Source organism: Coenobita brevimanus, chromosome 25 (assembly GCF_032717465.1).
Source record: "Coenobita brevimanus isolate Jiangsu-jjx chromosome 25, ASM3271746v2, whole genome shotgun sequence".
Taxonomy (NCBI): Eukaryota; Metazoa; Arthropoda; class Malacostraca; order Decapoda; family Coenobitidae; genus Coenobita; species Coenobita brevimanus.
Genome location: NC_136978.1, coordinates 1,505,001 through 1,518,836, shown reverse-complemented (window position 1 = coordinate 1,518,836; position 13,836 = coordinate 1,505,001). Strand labels below are relative to the sequence as shown.

General features: G+C 44.2%; 1 protein-coding gene across 1 annotated transcript in view; it reads right to left on the bottom strand.

Moving 5' to 3' along the window:
• The window catches only part of LOC145393668 (neural cell adhesion molecule 2-like), a 124,100-nt gene that overhangs the window by 37,602 nt on the left and 72,662 nt on the right, over window positions 1-13,836 (bottom strand). Inside the window, exons 7-8 of the mRNA XM_080267717.1 lie at window positions 6,522-6,673; window positions 3,511-3,652 (exon numbers count right to left, since the gene is read on the bottom strand). Coding sequence (XP_080123843.1) covers window positions 3,511-3,652; window positions 6,522-6,673 — 294 coding nt within the window. The remainder of the gene's footprint in view (window positions 1-3,510; window positions 3,653-6,521; window positions 6,674-13,836) is intronic.

The following is a 13,836-nucleotide window of genomic DNA, read 5'->3' as shown; positions in this document are numbered from 1 at the left end:
AGAAATTTACTAGTAACGAAGAAGTGTAGGAAAGCCTCCGTAAAATTCTCTCTCTCTCTCTCTCTCTCTCTCTCTCTCTCTCTCTCTCTCTCAGTTCATTTCACTTCATATTCCCTTCATATTTTTCCTCTCCATTTCCATATGCATTATTCATCATTTCCCCTTCCCCTGTCCTCCTCTCTCCCCTCCCCTCCCCTTTCCCCTCTCCTTTTATCTCTTCTCTATCCCCTCTCATCGGCCTGTCTCCCTCCCTCTCCATCTCTTTCTATTGTTGTCATTTTAGCTGTATTTCGTGTATCTGCTGTGCCTCTCTCTCTCTCTCTCTCTCTCTCTCTCTCTCTCTCTCTCTCTCTCTCTCAACAGACAACGCTATACCTCGCTCACTTTAACTTGGCCCAGATTTTTGTCCTTTTGCAGCTTATTTCACGTAGCTCAGTGGCAGCATAAGACAGTACTACGGCTCTACATCCATTCCGTAGCACTTCTTCGTGACTAGCGGCATACTCTGGGGTTCATCTGGTTATGGCTTAGTGGCAGATTAGACAACGCTACAGGTCCCTATATCCTTTTCGTAGCACTTCTTCGTGACTAGCACCATATTCTAGTATTCATTTTTATTACAGCACAGAGCTCTAGAAAAACAGAGGGCAATTTTAGGCCAAGTAGAAGTGAAAGTAGTATAGTAGAATAAAGATCCTAACTACCATCCTTCATCTTAGCTATAACCATCAGTCCAATTACACTGTTTATAGTTATTGTTACCTTGCAATTTGCTGCTGGTCTATTTCCATTCGTTATTACATGCTAACTACCCTCTAATAGCCCTTGTTAGGTAGTTAACTGTTGGCTGAGAGAGAGAGAGAGAGAGAGAGAGAGAGAGAGAGAGAGAGAGAGAGAGAGAAAGAGTTAAAACGTATGTTGATATGGTAAGAGAGAAACAGAGAGGTAAAATATGGACAGGAAGAGAGAGAGAGAGAGAGAGATGAGGGAAGAAAGAAATACCAGGCCTCTTGCAGCTTAAGAATATTACCCAACGGAAGACAGTGAGAAACAAAAGTACAAGTAGAAGTAGAAATTAAAGAGTAGGAGGAAGTAGAAATAGATGAGCCTAACTTTTGCACCCGACTGTACCTTCCATTACAAACTGATGTCAATGTGAAATTTTTTTTGCATACTTTTTTTGGTTTTGAGATTTTCCTTGCCATATATATTTTTTTTTTTTCAATTTAGGAAGGTTAATCGTCTCGCTTTTTCCTACGGCCTTTGACTTGTGTGTGTGTGTGTGTGTGTGTGTGTGTGTGTGTGTGTGTGTGTGTGTTTGTGTGTGAATAATGGATGATGTAGTCATGTCATGGTCTATTAAAAAAAATGGCTTGTATTGATTCTCTCTCTCTCTCTCTCTCTCTCTCTCTCTCTCTCTCTCTCCCAGGTAAAGTAATCAACACCTCAAAGTGGAGGGTGATAAAAGTGAGAGAGGAGAAAGTGAGGAAGAAAAAGGAGGACAAGGGAGGAAAAAAAAGAGAGAGAGAGAGAGAGAGAGAGAGAGAGAGAGAGAGAGAGAGAGAGAGCGATAAAGCCTTCACAAACCTTACTCGGCGCTGTGTTTGTGATGTTTGACTTGATCCCGGCAAATCTCTCTCTCTCTCTCTCTCTCTCTCTCTCTCTCTCTCTCTCTCTCTCTCTCTCTCTCTCAGGATCCGCGAGGAAGAGGAAGTACGTTGTAACTTAAGATATAACCCCTAGAGGAGGCGACCATGCGTGTGTGTGTGTGTGAGAGAGAGAGAGAGAGAGAGAGAGAGAGAGAGAGAGAGAGAGAGAGAGAAAATCTGGACTGCGGCAGGGACAGGGGTTAGAGAGAGTGTGAAAAAGCAGAAGTAGAGTTAGTAGCCATTTGTGAGAAAAAAGCGAGAGAGGTTGAGATTGCGTGAGGAGAATGAGAGAGAGAGAGAGAGAGAGAGAGAGAGAGAGAGAGAGAGAGAGAGAGAGGACATTTATCTCAACTTCCGCATATATCGCAGGAAGGAGAGAGGAGGGAGTGATAAAGAGAGGAAGAGAGAAGAGAAAAAAGAGAGGAAGCGAGAAAAGAAGCAAGGAGGAAGGAAGAGGGGGAAAGAAGAAAGGAGAGAAGTAAATTATGGACAGTTAAACAGGGATGGAGGAAAGAGAGGATCTAAGAAGAGAGGAAAGAAGAGAAGAGAAGAAGAGGAAGAGAAGAAGAGGAGAAGAGGAAGAGAGCGAAGGAAGGGAACTTTTATTTAGATATATCGTAGAAGAAAGTGAGAAAGGAGGGAAAGAAGAGAGGAAGAAAGAGGAAGGAAGAAGGAGGAGGAAGACATGAGGAAGAGAAGAAGGGAGGAAGAGTGAAAATTGAGTGGCATTAAAGATTTATTCCGAATTCTGTACTTATTGAGGAACTGAAAAGGAGAGAAGGAAAGAGGAGAGGGAGGGAGAGAAAAGGAAGAGAGGAAGAAGGGAGGAAGAGGGGAAAGGAAGAAGGAAGAGAGAGAGAAAAAGAAAAGAGGAAGTAGGATGAAAGGGAGGATTGGAAGGAAGAGGGAAGGAAGAAAGGAAAGGGTAGAAGGAAGAAGGAAGGAAGGAAGAAATGGAAGGAAGAAGGAAGGAAGGAAGACAAGAAGGTGAAGTGATAAAGTTTTATTTCCACCATTGCATATATTCTGGGAAGACGAGGAGAGAGAAAAAGAAGAGAAGAAGAAGGAAGAGTGGAGGAAGGAAGCTATGAAGGAAGAAGAAAGGAAGGAGGAAGAGAGGCACGAGGAGAATAAATCCTATTTTCCGATTTATTGAATATGCTAATGAAGAAGAGAGGAAGGAAGGAAAAAAACAGAGAGAAGAAGAGGAAGGAAGAGACGAAGAAAGAGGAGGGAATGAAGAAGAGATAAAGATGGAGGGAGGGAGGAGGAAGAGGAGTGAGAGAGGGCAAGGGACTTAAAGTATTATTTCGAGTGTTATAAATATGCTAGGAGTAAGAGAAAGAGAGAGAGAGAGAGAGAGAGAGAGAGAGAGTGTGTGTGTGTGTGTGTGTGTGTGTGTGTGTGTGTGTGTGTGTGTGTGTGTGTGTGTGTGTGTGTTTTAACAGTTTGTCAGGGGAGTGGAATGGTTTGAAGTGAGTTGGAAAATGTAACTAAAAGAGGATTAAAGAGAATAAGAGATGATAAGGAATAGGCGACAAGATGAGGAGAAACGGACTAGGAGGGTCAGTCAAAGGAGAGATGAGTAGGAATGGGAAAGGAGGAAAGAAGAAGGAGAGAGAAAAATGGGATGGGGAAAAGGATGGGACAGACGGAATGGGAGAAGAGAGAGAGAGAGAGAGAGAGAGAGAGGGGGGGGGGTGAGACAGACAGACAGACAGAGACAGAGACAGAGAGACAGACAGAGAACAAAACTAATAGGCAGAGGGAAAGAAAAATGGACAGGTAGTTAGAAAGACAGGCAGACAGAAAGACAGACAGATAGACAGACAGACAGACAAGCCGGAAAGAAGCAACTCACAGTGAACAACAAGGGGATGGGACTGCTCCATGACCGTGTTGGTGGCGGGGTTTTCTGCGCGACAGGTCACAGTCGTCCCGTCATCGGAGGGTCGTGGCTCCAGGGTCAAGGTCGAGGTCGTTACGTTGCCGTCACTGGTCGTCTGTGGGGGAAAGAACGACCTAGGGTTAGAAGGCATAGAGTTAGAGTTTATGATCTTAGAACTCTTTCTCTGTCTCTCTCTCTCTCTCTCTGCGTGTAGTTTCATATATTTCTCTCCCTTGTGTGTAGCTCCTAATATTTCCCTAGCTTTCCCTGTTGGTTGAGCGGCGTGGGACGAAAGGAAACAGCTGTCTAGAAAGCCCGCAGCCACATCCACTCCGACAGCCTGAGTGGTGGTGACAGTAATTCCTCCACACAGTCGTATTCCACCTCAACCTGCAGCGTCTGATACATTGCAGCCCAACCCCTGTCCCTCCACCTCCACCTGGCAGCCCAACCCCTGTCCCTCCACCTCCACCTCATCCCACTCTCTCATATATACCTCTCACACACCTGCCCCTTCACCTCTCACATACCTCTCCATCCCTCCATCTCATCCTCGGTCTCTTCCTCCCTCTCCACCCCTCCACCTCATTCACATACACTCTCCCCGTTAGTCTCTCACACTCCATCCTCTCCACATGGCTGCATATACACCCAATTTCCCAGTTCCTCCCAATTTAAAGATGATATACTCTGAAAAAAAAAATGTTGCAATATTTATTTACAAACATCCCTGGCTAAGCTTTTCCAACGGGTAATCTTGTCAGCCTTTGTTTCTTTTTCTTTTTTCAAGGGATCATTTTATCGACCTAGCGTGTATCACAATTCGGAGTCAAAATTGTCACTTCTGTTCGAGGATGTGATTTTTTTTTATGTATTTTGGGTTTTTTTCTGATGATATTATTTGGTTTAGGAGTGTGTGTGTGTGTGTGTGTGTGTGTGTGTGTGTGTGTGTGTGTGTGTGTGTGTGTGTGTGTGTGTGTGTGTGTGTGTGTGTGTGTGTGTGTGTGTGTGTGTGTGTGTGTGTGTGTGTGTGTGTGTGTGTGTGTCAGTCACTTAATTAAAATAAGATAATTACTGTGACGGAATTGTCTTCTCAGTAATCACCAGAAAAACTGACTCATTAAAAGGTCCATTAGTAAGTATATACCTAATTCTCTCTCTCTCTCTCTCTCTCTCTCTCTCTCTCTCTCAAAATTTAACGTAGGAATGGCAGATCAAAATGGGTGATATTCTGACACACACACACACACACACACACACACACACACACACACACACACACACACACACACACACACACACACACACACCCTAATCCTTTCATCGGCTGATCTCTGGTTCATTTGACACTGTAGCTTGTTATCTGACCAGCGTATCACAAATCCTATTCAGATTTTGGGTGTGGATTAAATTTTTTCAATTAATCCGTTTTTCCTTCCTCATTTTTTACCTTCAAAAATAAAATAATAATAAAAGAATTTGGTATAGTAATTTTGGTTTTATTTTTGGCTTCAGATTGTTGTTGTTGTTGTTGTTATTTTTATTATTATTATTATTTTTTTTTTTTATTTTTTTTTTTGAAGGTCTTGTTCATTATTCCTTTTCTTATTTCTATTTTTCTATTTTTTTTCTATTTTTTCACACATCCTTAATTGGCTATACATCCATTTCATAGATATTTCTCTCCCTCCCTCTCTCTCTCTCTCTCTCTCTCTCTCTCTCTCTCTCACACACACACACACACACACACACACACACGTACGGTACAAATTACATTCTGGTGAGTTTACGGAAGAATACGTCTCTCTCTCTCTCTCTCTCTCTCTCTCTCTCTCTCAAAGTATCACAAATCCAATTTTGAAGTTTATGCAAAAGTTTTCAGTGTTTTTCATTTTTTATTATTATTATTATTATGGATGGTGTATGTGTTGAAGGGGGGGGGTAATGGCTGAGAGAGAGAGAGAGAGAGAGAGAGAGAGAGAGAGAGAGAGAGAGAGAGAGAGAGAGAGAGAGAGAGAGAGAGAGTAGAGAGAGAGAGAGGGAGTCACGTACTCTTCCGTAAACTCACCGGAATGTAATTTGTATGTGTGTGTGTGTGTGTGTGTGTGTGTGTGTGTGTGTGTGTGTGTGTGTGTGTGTGTGTGTGTGTGTGTGTGTGTGTGTGTGTGTGTGTGTGTGTGTGTGTGGTACGATTTCTGTTCCAGTACGCCGGAATGTACTCTGTGTGTTTGTGTAAGTGCAGGGGGGGGGGAGGAGTATGTACAATTCCCCACTCAGGAGAATGTAATCAGTGTGTGTGTGTGTGTGTGTGTGTGTGTGTGTGTGTGTGTGTGTGTGTGTGTGTGTGTGTGTGTGTGTGTATGTGTGTGTGTGTCGTAAATGTACTCTATATGTACTGCAGCTCTACTGTGTGTGTGTGTGTGTGTGTGTGTGTGTGTGTGTGTGTGTGGTGTTTTATGCCACTCATCCCTTACATTTCCACTGATACCCTGCCTTATACTTCCTGATATTATAAAACACAAATAAATTAACTAACCCAGCTGTACCTTCCATCTGTAACCTTTAGCACACAAAATGACATACCTTAAAACCTACACCATGGTACGTACCGTTTCAATGGGTCCCTGGGCCTTGGTTGTACCCTAGCACCACGTACCGTACCGTGCGATATGGTACGTACCCCCTACTGCCCAAACACGGCTTTCAAAATTCCCTCTCTCTTTTAGTGTAACTTTTTTTCTTTTTTTTAATATTTGCAGCGTCTTTGAGATAATCGATTTTTTTATCTTTTGTACCTGTAGAAAATTTTATACAGTTGGGGAGAGTTATTTAATTACTTATTTATTTATTTTGAGCTGGATATATTAGATACAGTCTCTCCCCTTCTGTGCTAAAAATTTTCCAAAAGCGAAATAGTCTAGAATGATTAATAACAAAATTAATACCTGTCACTGTACCTCTATAATGTGCGGTGTGGTACGTACCGTCTCGCTGGCCCCCTGTTCCCTGGTTGTACCCTTCCACCAGGTGATGGTTGGGGGGGGCCTCGACCCCCTCACGTCACACACCAGCTGGTATTTGCGCCCGTAGCTCAAGGGTTCTTCAGGGGCCATCAACCGCACCCCCACTGGCTCCACTTGGGGGTTGAGAAGGAGAGGAGGGGTTATTTGGGGTGCGGTGGGGGGTTATGGTAGGTGTAGTAGTGTTAGGTTAGGTGTGGTGGTGGTGTCAGGTGTGGTGGTGTTAGGTGTGGTGTTTGGTGTGATGGTTGGTATGGTAGGATGTGGTAGTGGGTTAGGTATGGAGGTGGTGTGTCAGCCCTGAATGAGACCCCTACTGCGCATCACAATCCAAAGCTCAAGTGGTGGTATGTGAAGGCGTGTGTAATTATCTGTTGGGTGAAATGTGTACCATAGAAACAGGAGGCATAAAAATCGAAGGGATATTGTAAGCAAATTCTAATCTCTTACACAAAATGCAAACTCCAGCTCATAATATTTCTCTCATTTTCTCAACAGATCGCAGTGTAGCATCCATCACCACTGCTAAAAGAAAGATGTATCAGTGAAGCGATGGCAGCCAAGATGAAAGGTGGGTAAAATATTGGCATCTGTCTCCTTATTGCTGCTTCTTTTAATCTCTTGTAGTTAAATATGAACATCTAAAAACCTGTATTTGCAAGAGAGAAGATCAACACCAGAACCGAGAATTCATAAGGACTGCATTCGCTAGATATTCACACCTAACTCACTAGAACCTAACCCAGCCTTCCTAACCAAATCCCTGCCAACCCAGCTCACTCATACCCTAACTTAGCATAACTTAGCTCACTCATTCAGGTGTTTACTTGCATTCCTCCCCCATTTCGGCGGACACACAGCACCCGTCTAACTACACAGTCACCCATTCTCTTCCCAGCTTTGATAAGTAATTTTGAGCTATTACTATCGTATTTTTTTCTTTGGATACAGCTGGCCAACTCTCGAACTGTCCTTCCTCAGTCTGTTTTTCTGTCTGCCTATGACTTCCAGGTTTAATAATACAGTTTTACCATGCATCTTGAAGTGAAAATATTGTAAATTTGAGTTTCTTACTGATCTTTGGAAGGGACAAGTATTTCAGGCTGTCAGTCGTGGGTTCCTTCTTTCTGGGGGGTATATAATCATCACCTAATGGCCTGATCCATCTCAACTCCCCCCAGCCCAGCCCACCCAAGCCCAACCCAGCACCACGCAACCTTATCTTGTCGCACCCAACCCAATCCAGACCAGAACGCAACCCCCCAAGAGTACATTATATCCTTCTCACGTCCCAGCCACCTTCAAGCCAGCATATTTCGCCCTCCCGTGACACCAAAACTCAAGGGACATTTCCAGACTCCCTTCCTACATTTCCCTCCCATCCTGCCTCCCTCCTTTTCTTTCCCTCTCCCTATTTCCCCCCCCCTTGCTCTTTCCCTCCCTCTCCTCTTCCTCTCACTGCCCGTCTTCTGTCTTCCCTTCTACCCTTTCGTCAGTCTTCCTCATCTTCCTCTTCCTCCGTCTTCCTGTCGCCACCCCTTATTCTCTCTCTCTCTCTCTCTAACCTTCCTCCCTTTCCATATCCCCCTCCCCTTCTCTACCTTATCTCTCTCCCTCATCCCTTTTCTCCCCTCTCTCTGTATCATCCCTTCTTTTCCATAGCTTGCCCATCCCCTCCCTCCTTCCCCACCTCCATCCCTACCTCATCCCATTTCCTACCTCCCTGCTCGCTTACATTCCCTTCCTGCCCCACATACTCCTCCCTCCCCTCCCCAACTTCCCTCCTTCCACCATCCCCTTTTCCCCTTTCTTTCCCCCTCCCTCTAACCTCCCCTCTCCCCTCCTCAAGCAAGCAGGCAAGCAAGGGGAACAGGTGCATTGCAAAGGCATGCGATTGCAGAGGGAGGCGTGTGCAAGGTGAATGCAATTTGGCTGGGGTGGGATTGCGTGTTTTACGACAAATTTATGGAATATGATTTGTGGGCTGCCGGGTGGGTGGTTGGGAATAGTGATGCTGGTGATAGATAGATAGATAGATAGATAGATAGATAGGTGGAGAGATAGAGATTTGTGTTTTAGGGCAAATTATGGAATGCGATTTGTGGGCTGCCGGGTGTTTGGGAATAGTGATGATGGTATATGAGAGAGGGGAGTGTAAGCTGGGGGGAGGGCAGCGAAATGGCGGAGGACAGGGCGACAGGGAGGCGATTTGTCTGTGGCCACCCCTTACGGAGTAAAGACGTCTGACTATAGATAGACAGTAGATAGAAAGTCTCTCTTTGTTAATAGGAAATACTAAAAGTAATTTCTTGTTGGTAATAGTTATCGTGAAATTCAAATCTTTATCATTTTGAATTACGAGTATTTTGAATAATTAAACGTAGGCATAGTTCTGTAAATTATTTGTCAAAAATTGTATTTGGTGGTTATTAGTAAAGGAAGCTTCATTAACAGGGTCATTAGGTTAAAAAGACACATCATTGAGAGAGAGAGAGAGAGAGAGAGAGAGAGAGAGAGAGAGAGAGAGAGAGAGAGATTTATGAGAGAGAGTAAAGTGACAAGAGAAGAGTTAGAGCCAGTGCGATAGCTCGAGCCCTAAATTGTGCAGAGTTTGAGAGAGAGAGAGAGAGAGAGAGAGAGAGAGAGAGTAAAGCTGATGACGTGAGAAGTAGGAGACCCAAAAGAGTGAAACGGGAGAAGTAGAGTGAGTGAGAGACAGGAAGAGTGAGAATGAAGATATAAAAGTGAGAGAGTGAGAGAGTGAGTTACGAGGGTGGAGTAAGAGTGATGGGTGTGGGTAACGTCCAATATAGAGACTGCCCAGTGTGGTGAGAGAGAGAGAGAGAGAGAGAGAGAGAGAGAGAGAGAGAGAGAGAGAGGTCCAATATAGCAGCGTGGTCAATATGGTCTCCTTATATATATATTTTTTCTTTTCTTTTTTTTCTTTTTTTTTTTTATCCACACTGCCTCTGTCCTGGTGAATATATTGAGAGGTGGCTGGGGGGTGTGAAGGTTGGGGGGGAAGGGTAGGGGTGACCTGGGGGAGAAGAAGGGGGATTAGGGAGGAAGTAGGGGGGGAAATAGGAAGAGGGAAGGAAGGGTGGGTAGGGGTGAACCGGGGAAAAGGATGGTGGGGAAGGAATGGTGGGGAAAAAACAGGTTGGGGAAGAAGGGGAAAAGGTGGGGGGAAGGGGCGTTGAGTAGGGGTAGGGGAAAATGGGGCTAGGGGAGGAAGAGAGGGTGGAGAATTTTGTAAGGGAAAAAATGATGGGGATGAGGCAGAGAGGTGAAGCAGTATGGGGTGGGAAAGGAAATGAGGATGGGGAGAAAATGGGGAGAGAGGGGGGGATGTAGAATGATGGGGAAGGATGAGGGGGATGAGGAACTAAGATTGAAGAGGGAGGGGGAAGACAGAGGGAGTAAACGTGGAGAGAGGGAGGAAAGAAAATGGAATGAGGATCTTGTATTGCAGAAAACGAGAGAAGAGGGAAGGAGAGAGAGAGAGAGAGAGAGAGAGAGAGAGAGAGAGAGAGAGAGAGAGAAAGTAAGAAGTAGAGAAAATTTGAGTGAGTAAATTTCGAGATGGAAGAGAGAGAGAAAGGAAAGAAAAAAGAAAGGAAGAGGAACAGGAAGAGGAACAGGAAGAAGGATAGGAGGAAGAATAGGAGGTGTAATTTAGGTGAGGGGGAGAGGTAGGAGGAGGAAGCATATAGGAAGGAAGAGAGATAGGAAGTTTGGTGATAGCAGGGAGAGAAGTTGGTGGGGAGGAGGGTTGATGAGAGAGAGAGAGAGAGAGAGCGAGAGAGAGAGAGAGAGAGAGAGAGAGAGAGAGAGAGAGAGAGAGAGAGAGAGGACCCTAATTGCACCATAAAGCTCTCTTCACTACCCCTCTCACGCCTCCCCCACCGCCGCCGCCACAGCAACGAGAAGAGGGAGAGGCAAATGAGGAGGAGGAGGAAAGAGGAGGAGGAGGAGGAGAAGGAAGATGATAGGAAGAAGGAGCTTGATAAAGAAGGAGGAGAAGGAGGGACAAAAAAAGAGGAGAGGGAGTATGTGAGTGATGATGATGATGATGATGATGATGATGATGATGATGAGGAGGAGGAGGAGGAGGAGGAAGAGGAGGAATGGGAGGGAAATGAAGAGGAAGGGAAGGAAACTGAGAAATGGAAGGAGGAGAGGCATATGTTTAGAAGAATATGAGAGGAAAAATGAGAAATAAGGAGGAGAAATGAATATTAGTGGTGATGATGATGGTGAGGTGAGGGAGGAGGAAAATAATGATGGGAGGGAGGAGGAGGAGGAGGTCTAGAAGGAGGAGGAAGGAGGAGGAGGAGAATGAAGAAGGGGGAGGGGGCACTAAGCCTTACTTCATTCTCTCCTCAAGGGGGTAAAATTGCGTAAAGAGAAGGGGGGGAGAGGGGAGGGAGAGAGGGGAGGGGGAGGAGAGAGGGGGAGGAGGGGGAGAGAGAGGGAGAGGGGAGTCTTAAAGTAGGTGGAAATGACAGGAATGGGCAAGGGAGGAAGGGAGGATGGAGGGAATGAATATGAGAGAGAGAGAGAGAGAGAGAGAGAGAGAGGGGGGGGAGAGGGAACCAGGAAAGGGAGAGATGGAGGGAAAGGAGATTAGAGAGACAGACAGACAGATAAACAGAGATAAAGAAATAGGTAAACTGGCAGATAGACATAGGACGCAATAGACAGAGAGATAGACCGATAGATAGGAAAACAGACAGACATATAACGGTACAAACAGACAGGCGGATAGACAGGTAGATAGATAGGAGGGCAGAGAAATAGATAAAAAACTATATAACAGTGGTGCAATTGGACATATGAAAATAGAGTTATAGTCTCGACATTCCCGTGAAATTTCCCTCAAAATATCGAAGGCAATTAATAACTACGCTTGCTGGACTGTAGAGATAGATAGATAGATAGATAGATAGATAGATAGTTAGACTGAATAAGAAAAAGGAAAAGACTGATAGATACTTACTGAAAACAAAAGGAAAACATGGATAGATAGATGAATAGATAGACAGATAGATAGATAGATAGATAGACAGACAGATAGATGAAGAGGGATATGAATGTAAACAGACTGATGCACTGATAGCTTAAGAGACTGGTAGATAGACTTTTAGGCAGATAGATAAATAAATAGATAAACAGATATATAGGTAGATAGACAGAAGTAGACAAAGACACAAGATAGACATGAATGGATCGGCAAAAACATACACACACAGACAGATGCAAAAATTAAGTTTAAATAGATAGATAGATAGACGGACATATAGATAGATAGATAGACAGATAGAAAGCTACAGATACACAGACAGATAGATAGACAGATAGATAGATAGATAGATAGATAGAAAGCTACAGATACACAGATAGATAGGTAGACAGATAGATAGATAGATAGATAGATAGATAGATAGATAGATAGATAGATTAAAAAGAGTGAGGCCATTGAAATAACCTTAATATTGAGAGTAATATCCAGTCCAATATACATTGTTATAATGACTACCCCGCTCACTGAACATTACAGATAGATAGATAGATAGATAAATGGACAGATAGATAGATAGATAGATGGGTATGTAGCTAGGTAGGTGAGTCAATAGGTAGGTGGATAGATAGATAGATAGATAAGTATGTAGGTAGGAAGATAGACAGATAGATAGACGGATAGATAGATAGATAGATCGGTCCGTAGATAGATAGGTGGATAGATGAACAGAGAGAGAGAGAGAGAGGAGGAGAGAGATGTGAATGGAGAGGCACAATGACTGATAGAAACAAAAAGATAGATAGATAGATAGATAGATAGACTGACAGGTAGATAAATGGAAAATACAAAGACAGATATAGATAGACACGGTTATTACTATAGAAAAAAATTATAAATGAAGAGTTGAACTTTGATAGATAGAAATAGACTTAGTTAGACAGACAGCCAGAGATGGAGATAGATAGACACACACACACACACACACACACACGAGGAAAAACCAAAAATCTTTAAACTCAAAATATTTCTCCCACAAAAAAACACATATACCTGAAGTGATAACCAGGGAACGATTTATGGCCCTAATTACATGGATCTTACCTGGTCATTAGGATCAGTCAGGACGACGACAGGTGTGTGGGAGGAAGAGGTGTGTGTGTGTGGGTGGAGGGGAATAGGTGTGTGTGTGTGTGTGTGTGTGTGTGTGTGGGAGGAGGGGAGAGGTGTGTACTTGTGTTTACCTGTGTGTGTGTGTGTGTGTGTGTGTGTGTGTGGGCGGAGGGGAATAGGTGTGTGTGTGTGTGTGTGTGTGTGTGTGTGTGGGGGAGGAGGGGAGAGGTGTGTACTTGTGTTTACCTGTGTGTGTGTGTGTGTGTGTGTGTGTGTGTGTGTGTGTGTGTGTGTGTGTGTGTGTGTGTGTGTGTGTGTGTGTGCGTTCTCTGTACTTGACTCTTTCCTCACTTCCCCTCGCTCTCTTCCTCTTTCCTCTTCGTCTTCTCTTACCCTCCCTTCTTTCTCTTTTTCCCTCTTTCCTCTTTTCAATTCTTCCTCTTTTCTCTCCTTCCATTTTCCTTATTTTTCATATCTTCCTTCCATCCTTCATTTCCTTCCTTTCCTTCCCATCTCTTCCTTCCTTCTTACTTTCTTTCTGGCTTTGTTCATGCATTAGTGGGATTTCATAGTTAATAAGGAGAAGGAGGAGAAGGAGGTGGTAATGGTGGAGGAGGAGGTGGAGGAGGAGGAGGAGGAAGAAGAGGAGGAAGAAAAGGAGGAAAGATTAGCACATGTCGTGAAACTGCATACGTTCTCCTTTATAAATATTCTCTAGCTTTAATGAGAGAGAGAGAGAGAGAGAGAGAGAGAGAGAGAGAGAGAGAGAGAGGGAGAGGGATTGGAGAGAATGAATAATAAATCATTTCGTGCCAGTGGAAGGTTGGAAGCCATTGTTAGGTGCTTGGACAGGCGCATTAAAACACTACACCATCTTGATAATTCATGGCGTTGTGCTCTCTCTCTCTCTCTCTCTCCTGTAATCTTCAGCAAACACCTGCCCTCACGCCCACCCTCGCTCCCGTGTTCTCGCATGTTAGAAACCGGTGGATAGGCAGGGACAGGCAAGGGATAAGCAGGGCTTAGGCAGAGGGGAAGTAGGGCTTAGGCAGGGCTTAGATAGGTAGAAATTAGATAGGCAGACTTGGACAGTTAGGGTCAGGAGAGGTAGGGATAGAGGCGGGATAGGCAGAGATGGGATAGGCA